At 32.8% G+C, this 10000-nt stretch overlaps 1 protein-coding gene across 1 annotated transcript in view; it reads left to right on the forward strand.

The window, feature by feature from the left end:
- The window catches only part of LOC137614488 (uncharacterized), a 73209-nt gene that overhangs the window by 28273 nt on the left and 34936 nt on the right, over positions 1–10000 (forward strand). The window contains exons 14-20 of the mRNA XM_068344290.1: positions 4084–4328; positions 5120–5224; positions 6826–6984; positions 7208–7252; positions 7401–7521; positions 9177–9290; positions 9745–9858. Of these exons, the coding sequence (XP_068200391.1) occupies positions 4084–4328; positions 5120–5224; positions 6826–6984; positions 7208–7252; positions 7401–7521; positions 9177–9290; positions 9745–9858 (903 nt within the window). The remainder of the gene's footprint in view (positions 1–4083; positions 4329–5119; positions 5225–6825; positions 6985–7207; positions 7253–7400; positions 7522–9176; positions 9291–9744; positions 9859–10000) is intronic.

A 10000-nucleotide genomic window follows, 5' to 3' on the forward strand; every position in this document is an offset into this window, starting at 1 on the left:
TTTTATCTCACAAAGATTCATTTGCTTATGTCTTTGCAATATCTACAAAGTATTTTTTACATATTTAATATCCCATTAGTTCTCAATAAAGGTATATGACCTTTTTCTCTATAATATATCGTTATTTTATTGTTTTATCGGTATTATAAATGAGTATCGAAGTCAGATTTCACCTTCTCGTTGCAAAATAACATCGAAAGTACTTATTTCATTGTTTTATCGCTATTCTAAGTGAATGTCCAAGTCAGATTTCTCTCTTTCGTTGCATAATAACATCGAAAGTATTTTTTAATCACTTTCAGGTGGAGTACAGTCGATATTCTATAAACGTCTATGCCCACTCTAGTTTGAAGAATCAGCTCTACGGGCTCTGCGGGTCATTTGATGACGTCATGGACGATGATTACGTCACGAAAGATGGCACTCAAGGGGATTTAGCGACATTTGCAAACTCATGGAAGGTTTGGCTGGCTTGTAAAGTCATTCTCTTTCATGTTCATTTTAATAGTCACAGATCTTTATATTTTTCATTTCGGCTCAGTCAAATAGAACATTTTCCTATAATAAAATATGTATATGTAATTATATATTGTAAATTATGAAAATATGATATGCGGGTATATACATACACCCATACTTACTGCATGGAAATAAAAATCAATTAATATTATTTTATGATCAGACTACGACGCAGAATTACCCCTTATGTGAACTAGGACCACAACAGGTTAGTTCATAAGAACAATAATCGTTGTAGTCTCCAAAACAACTGAATTTAATATGATGATTATATAAGTCCAACTTTTCTTCTTCTTTTCCTCACTCTTCTTCCTCTCTTCTTAAATAGATTCTAATAATTCCCTTCCATATTCCAGCCGCATGATCTGTGTGACGGAAAGACCCAAACAGAGATAAAGACTTTCGAAGAGTTTTGCACTGACACTCTGGAAGGCAGCATAGGTACACTGGAATGGGATGTTTACAAACATAGGATGCGTAAGTTTTCTTTCTTATTTCTCCCCTGCATCTTCTTTTTCTTTTTTTACCGGGATTTTAGTACTGGAACCACTCATGATCACGTTAAAAGAGATTTAGTTTAAGCGTCCAATCCAACCAGAGGTAAAAACCTTTGGCCAACTAGTATTTAATGATTTTATTGTACATCCGTAAAAAGGTCGGATGTCCTTAACACTCAACCAGAAGAACACATTAAATTTAGACTTTACCTGATATTATTATTATTATTATTATTATTATTATTATTATTATTATTATTATTTTTATTTTTATTATTATTATTATTATTATAGGAACAAATATACATTAATATTTCTGTAAAAAACATTATAAATTATAATAGAAAGAGGACTTCTTTTTATATTTTAATTTTTACATTTTACAGAATATCAATTTGTTTTTGTTCTCTTATTCTCAGTCATGTTATTATTATTAATATTATTATTATTATTATCATTATTATTATTATTATTATTATTAGGAAAATCTTAGGTAACTGTTAATTTATGGAATCCAAGTAAAAGCCGCTCTCAGGGCTTGATGGATTTTCCTTTTGACTTGGCATTACCGTCCTTGTGAGCTAACGTGTAACGGCACAGATGATCACACACACACACATATATATATATATATATATATATATATATATATATATATATATATATATATATATATATATATATATATATATATATATATATATTATTGACTGCTAAGCTAAAACCCTAGTTGGAAAAAAAGTATGCTATAGACCCAGGGGCTCCACCAGGGAAAATAGCCCACTGAGGAAAGGGAACAAGAAAAAATTAAATTTTATAAAGGAGTAACAACATTAGAATAAATATCTCCTATATAAACTATAAAAACGTGGACAAAACAAGAGGAAGAGAAACAAGATGCAACAGGGTGGTCGAGTGTATCATTAAGTAAGAGAACTCTAACCCATGGAAGTGGAGCTGCTGACCATAGCTAAAGAGTCCCCTCTACCCTCAACAAGAGGAAAGTGGCCACTGAATAATTACACTGCAGTAGTAAACCCCTTGGATGAAGAAGAATTGTTTGGTAATTTCAGTGTTGTCAGGTGAATGAGGACAGAGGAGAATCTGTAAAGAATAGGCCAGACTATTCGGTGTATGTGTAGGCAAAGGGAAAGTGAACCGTAACCAGAGAGAAGGACCCAATGTAATACTGTCTGGCCAGTCAAAAGACCCCATAACTCTCTAGCGGTAGTATCTCAATGGGTGGCTCTTACCATGGCCAACCCACTACCTATAAATATATACATTATATATATATATATATATATATATATATATATATATATATATATATATATATATATATATATATATATATATATATATATATATATATATATATATATATACATATATGTATATAAGTTTATGCCCTCTATCTCATTCAGTTGATGTGTGTTCCAGATTCTTGTGTTCAAGACCTCTGCGTGTGCGACCAAGCCAACATCACAGACTGCCTTAACGTTGTAGCAACTCTCATTGAAAACGAAGTTCATATTTTGAACACGACTTTACCAGGTGAGGAGGAATATTAATTTTGAATATCTAAAGAATGCTGTTATTATTATTATTATTATTATTATTATTATTATTATTATTATTATTATTAACCAGGCTACAACCCTAAAGGAAAAATAATGTTTTTATCAAGTTACTGTAGGTATTCAACGTTTTCATTTCAAAGTCTCCCGTTTCCACAGTGAACTTGCTCATAGTTTTTATATGGGTTACTTCTTTAATCAGTTCCAGAGATCCACACTAGTTCCCTTTAATCTTTCAACACTACCAACCCTAGGTCATTCTCGCACATAAGAAGGTTTTAATTACAAATACCGACCCAATCGTCTTAAACCCTAGTCTGTTAAGATCTTTCTTCCAGAACAAAACAGTGAAATGGCTTTCTTTTATGAGACCACTAGTTTTGCACAGTCCTATTGATTGTCCGGACAAACTAAAAAAAAAAAATGGCATCTACCCCTTGCAGTTTGCACCTTCCAAGGCAAGGGTTATCGCCAAAACGAAATTACCAACGATTTCTGCGCTCAATTCAGATGCCACGAAGGAAGACTGGTCCCAACAGGACGTATTTCTGGACTATGTAAGTAAGACAGTGTTACTAATAATTCTATCTGTGATCCGAAAAAAAACTTGAATGGATATACTCATGTAATCAGGCTGACATGGAGACAAGTATGTACCGTATATTATAAAAGAGAGAGAGAGAGAGAGAGAGAGAGAGAGAGAGAGAGAGAGAGAGAGAGAGAGAGAGAGAGAGAGAGAGAGAATTATAATAATTTGTCAAAAAATATATAGAGACTGTAGATCTAGTTATAAAGAATTAATCAACTAAGAACTGCACTCGGAACCGTAATTACTAAAATTCCTCAGGTTCATTCTATACTAAATAGTATTTTCTATTTGCTAGGAAAAAAAAAAATTTTTACCTCAGCTTTTTATAAAACTACCTCTAACATTTCACGAGAGCATAAGCCTTATTAATATGCGACCAAAATATTAACCATACAATATTCAATGTTGTGTGTGGGGACAGGCCAACTTGTCTTAAGGCGGGTTTACACAGTCGAATGGTTCGGCAAACGTTGTTCAACAGGCAAGTGTTTGAAGTGATGTTCGAATGTGTGAACGTGGTATTAGGTTATCGAACACGTTCGTCGAACGGTTCAAAAACTTTTTTCTTTCCTGACTTTTGTGGGCGGGGCTTCATTGTCCTCAAACCTTAAGCAATTGTGACTGACTGCTCATCTTCATACTGTTTGACACGCAGGTTTGACAAAAGAGTTCAGCTGCACTTCCTCGAACCATTTTACAAGCAGGTTCGACAACCGAGTTCGACTGCACCTCTTTGAACTGTTTGGCATACACGTTCGACAAACGAGTGCTACTGCACCTCTTCGAACCGTTTGACAAGCAGGTTCGACAACCAAGTTCGACGAACCATTCGACCGTGTAAAACTCCGCTATATATATATATATAAAAAACAACAAGACAATTTCCATCATCTCCTAGGTTCCAGGTGTGCTGTTTTCGACGATCCACATTTCCGTACGTTTGACGGGACGACTTTCGATTGGCACATGCGCTGCAACTTCTCTATTGCACAGAACGGCACAGGCGACGACCCTTCTTTCGGGGTATTCTCCCAGTTTGTTAACTGTTGGGGCTACCTGAGCTTTCCGTCTTGCGTTTCCAACACCACGTTCAAAGTGTCGAGCGAAACTGTGGTCGATTTCGTGGGGGATGAGATAAATCAGGTATTATTAAATCAATGCTTATTTTACTCATTATGAGTATTATTTTTCTTTTTAACTGCCTATATGTGAGGTCTAAAATTCATGTTTATATTATTATTATTATTTCTATTATTATGATTATTATTATTATCATTATTATTATTATTATTATTATTATTATTATTATTATTAGCTAACCTACAACCCTAGATGGAAAAGCAGAAGGCTATAAGCACAAGGGTTCCAACAGGGAAAAATAGCAAGGAAAGGAAATAAAGAAATAAATAAACTACAAGAGATATTAATGAACAATTAAGATAAAATATTTCAAGATACTCATGGAATTCAGTTTGCAATGTCTATGATACACTTAATGATCTGTCAATAATATGAGATTTTTTGTAGTTATTGTTGAAGATTTCCTTTCTTAGTCATTACTGTCTGATATTGTGGCCATTCTCTAATGCAGATACAGCGTTATTCTTTACGCTTCTCTTTGGCATTAAAAAATATTAAGGGCAGTTCAAAAAATTTACACACATAAACATAACAAATTTTACTAAATACATACACAAACAAACACACACATATATATATATATATATATATATATATATATATACATATATATATATATATATATATATATATATATATATATATATATATATATATATATATATATATATATATATATATATATATAAGTGTGTGTGTGTGTGCGTGTCTGTGGACGCGCGCGCTCACACTCATGAATTTATTAGTCTGTGTGACAATATAGTTCCACGTACAGCTTTTCATTTCGATTACAGTTTTGGATAAATGGAGAAATGCATGAGGAGGCATTCGCCAGCGATGACGTCATTGTATGGTTTGAGGGACACAGCATCTACGCTCTTTCATCTTCCCAGTTAATGGTATAACTTTTATGAACTATTGATGTATTTCAACCCAAGGGAGTCATTGATGGTTTATTTAAAGGGCTTTGGGAGTAATTTCTTTTTCCTTAATTAAATAGGAATAGAAATAGAACTTCCTAAGAATTGGTGTTCATACGTAATTCTCAAAACCTTGGTCCGTGTTTACTCTTTTATTTGTTTATTCTTTTATCGTTTCATTATTTCTTAATATTATAGGGTATTCTTTAATGGTGTGTTGGAGAGCTTGAAAATCATATATTTCTTCTTCATTGCGATGATTATTAGTCAAAGTAGGAAAATTAGTAGTGTTAGTGGTAGTAATTGCAATAAGCAAACATTTTCATTAACCCATTTAATGGTCAAAACCTTGACTCTACTGAAATGCCTCCTGGTAAGTACAGTGATAACGGGATTGTCTTGCATTCACATGGACGGCAGTTCGAGCTCCATCTCGGCGAGGGAGTTTAGGCTTCTTACTCAGAGGTTACTTTTGCAGGTGGGCTTGTCCCCATGACGTTTTGATGAGCATCTCTTTAGATGAAACTGGAATTGAAATCAGGCACCTTGTAATTTTACTTCAAATATTCACGCAAGGGAAGCAACACTCAATGTAGATAAAGGCCATATCACGTGAATCTGCATCATATATATATATATATATATATATATATATATATATATATATATATATATATATATATATATATATATATATATATATATATATATATGTTAATTTTACATATGTAGACGTGTTTTTCATATTCAAATAAGCCATATATTTTAGTAGATTAATGTCTAGATTCTCTTACCGACTTCAGGATCAGAGCGCAGGCGAAACCACTCAAAGTCGATAGCATCTGACCGGCCGGGATTGGAACTCTGCTCCAGGATGCTTATATGGCAGTGATAATACCATTTAGCCCCGAATAAAGGTCTTTCTTCGTGGCTAGATGGTATTGTCACTCTCATGCAAGCATCCTGGACCAGCGTTTGATTCCTGGACGGTTAGACGCTATTGTTTTTGAGTGGTTTAGCTTGGGGCTCTGATCCCAAGGTTGGTAATAGAAAGCAGACATTAATGGATTTATGACAGCTTTTTCATTTCTAATTAGATTGGAAATCAAATTTTAAAAAATCATTAAACATTTTACTATTGCTTTTAGTTGCGTGTACCACTCCAAATTAATTCACATCCTCATTCCAGGCAAATTAAGATGCTTTGGATGTCTACTAATTAATATTATTGGTCGCAAATTTATATTAAACACCTTTTTTTTTACTATTGTTAAGGTTTTATATCTCAAAAAGATTCATTAGCTTATGTCTTTGCAATATCTACAAAGTCTTTTTTACATATTTAAAACCCCGTTAGTTTTTAAGAAAGCTAGATGACATTTTTTTCTATAAAATATCGTTATTTCATTGTTTTATCGCTATTATAAGTGAATATCGAAGTCAGATTTCACCCTCTCGTTGCAAAATAACATCGAAAGTACTTATTTCATTGTTTCATCGCTATTCTAAGTGAAAGTCCAAGTCAGATTCCTCTCTTTCGTTGCATAATAACATCGAAAGTATTTTTGAATCACTTTCAGGTGGAGTATAGTCGATATTCTATAAACGTCTATGCCCCCTCTAGTTTGAAGAATATGCTCTATGGGCTCTGCGGGTCATTTGATGACGTCATGGACGATGATTACGTCACGAAAGATGGCACTCAAGGGGATTTAGCGACATTTGCAAACTCATGGAAGGTTTGGCTGGCTTGTAAAGTCATTCTCTTTCATGCTCATTTTAATAGTCACAGATCTTTATATTTTTTCATATCGGCTCACTCAAATAGGAACATTTTCCTATAATAGAATATGTATATGTAATTATATATTGTAAATTATGAAAATATGATTTTTGGGTATATACCTACATTCATACTCACTGCATGGAAATAAAAAGCAATTAATATTCTTTTATGACCAGACTGCAACGCAGAATTACCCCTTATGTGAACTAGGACCACAACAGGTTAGTTCATAAGAACGATAATCGTTGTAGACTCCAAAACAACTGAATTTAATATGACGATTATATAAGTCTACCTTTTCTTCTTCTTTTCCTCACTCTTCTTCCTCTCTTCTTAAATAGATTCTAATAATTCCCTTCCATATTCCAGCCGCATGATCTGTGTGACGGAAAGACCCAAACAGATATAAGTACTTTCGAAGAGCTGTGCACTGAAACTCTGGAAGGCAGCATAGGTACACTGGAATGGGATGTTTATAAACATAGGATGCGTAAGTTTTCTTTCTTATTCTTCCCCTGCATCTTCTTTTTTTTCGGGATTTTAGTACTGGAACCACTCATGATCACGTTATAAGATATATAGTTTAAACGTCCTATCAAACCAAAGGTTAAAACCTTTGGCCAACTGGTATTTAATGATTTTTATTGTACATCCCTACAAAGGTCGGATGTCCTTAACACTCAACCAGAAGAACACATTAAATTTAAACTTTATCCGATATTATTATTATCATCATTATAACCATTATTGTTTTTATTATTATTATTATCATTATTTTTATTATTATTATTATTATTATTATTATTATTATTATTATTATTATTATTATTATTATTATTATTATTATTATCATTATTATTATTATTATAGGAAAAATCTACATTAATATTTCTGTAAAACACATTACAAATTATAATAGAAAGAGGACTTCTTTTTTTATTTTTATTTTTAAATTTTACAAAATATCAATGTGTTTTTGTTCCCTTATTCTCAGTGTCATGTTATTATTATTAATATTATTATTATTGATATCATTATAATTATTATTATTAGGAAAATCGTAGGTAACTGTTAATTTATGGAATCCAAGTAAAAGCCGCTCTCAGGGCTTGATGAATTTTCCTTTTGACTTGTCATTACCGTCCTTATGAGCTAACGTGTAACGTCACAGATGATAATATATATATATATATATATATATATATATATATATATATATATATATATATATATATATATATATATATATATATATATATATATATATATACAGGATACATATATATATATATATATATATATATATATATATATATATATATATATATATATATATATATATATATATTATTAACTGCTAAGCTATAACCCTAGTCGGAGAAAGTATGCTATAAGCCCAGGCGCTCCACCAGGGAAAATAGCCCACTGAGGAAAGGAAACAAGAAAAAATAAAATTTTATAGAGGAGTAACAACATTAGAATAAATATCTCCTATATAAACTATAAAAACGTGAACAAAACAAGAGGAAGAGAAACAAGATGCAACAGGGTGCTCGAGTGTACCATTAAGTAAGAAAACTCTAACCCATGTAAGTGGAAGACCATAGTACAGAGGCTATGGCACTACCCAAGACTAGATAACAATGGTTTGATTTTGGATTATTCTTCTCCTTGAATAGCTGCTGACCTTAGCTAAAGAGTCTCCTCTACCCATAACATGAGGAAAGTGGCCACTGAACAATTACTCTGCAGTAGTAAACCCCTTGGATGAAGAAGAATTGTTTGGTAATTTCAGTGTTGTCAGGTGAATGAGGACAGAGGAGAATCTGTAAAGAATAGGCCACACTATTCGGTGTATGTGTAGGCAAAGGGAAAGTGAACCATAACCAGAGAGAAGAACCCAATGTAATACTGTCTGGCCAGTCAAAAGACCCCATAACTCTCTAGCGGTAGTATCTCAACGGGTGGCTGGTGCCTTGGCCAACCCACTACCTATAAAAATATATATATATATATATATATATATATATATATATATATATATATATATATATATATATATATATATATATATATATATATATATATATATATATATATATAAGTTTATGCCCTCTATCTCATTCAGTTGATCGTGCGTTCCAGATTCTTGTGTTCAAGACCTATGCGTGTGCGACAAAGCCAACATCACAGACTGCCTTAACGTTGTAGCAACTCTCATTGAAAACGAAGTTCATATTTTGAACGCGACTTTACCAGGTGAGGAGGAATATTCATTTTGAATATCTAAAGAATGCTGTTATTATTATTATTATTATTACTATTATTATTATTATTATTAACCAGGCTACAACCCTAAAGGAAAAATAATGTTTTTATCAAGTTATTGTAGGTGTTCAACGTGTTCATTTCAAAGTCTCCCGTTTCCACAGTGAACATGCTCATAGTTTTTATACGGGTTACTTCTTCAATCAGTTCCAGAGATCCACACTAGTTCCCTTTAATCTTTCAACACTACCAACCTTAGGTCATTCTCGCACATAAGAAGGTTTAATTACAAATACCGACCCAATCGTCTTAAACCCTAGTCTGTTAAGATCTCTTCCATAACTACACAGTAAAATGGGTTTCTCTAAGGAGACCACTAGTTTTGCACAGTCCTATTGCTTGTCCGGACAACCTAAATAAAAAAAATGGCATCTACCCCTTGCAGTTTGCACCTTCCAAGGCAAGGGTTATCGCCAAAACGAAATTACCAACGATTTCTGCCCTCAATTCAGATGCCAAGAGGGAAGACTGGTCCCCACAGGACGTATTTCTGGACTATGTAAGTAAGACAGTGTTACTAATAATTCTATCTGTGATCCGAAAAAAAACTTGAATGGATATACTCATGTAATCAGGCTGACATGGAGACAAGTATGTATCGTATGTTAAAAAAAAAGTGAGAGAGAGAGAGAAAGAGAGAG

Source organism: Palaemon carinicauda, chromosome 20 (assembly GCF_036898095.1).
Source record: "Palaemon carinicauda isolate YSFRI2023 chromosome 20, ASM3689809v2, whole genome shotgun sequence".
Classification (NCBI taxonomy): domain Eukaryota; kingdom Metazoa; phylum Arthropoda; class Malacostraca; order Decapoda; family Palaemonidae; genus Palaemon; species Palaemon carinicauda.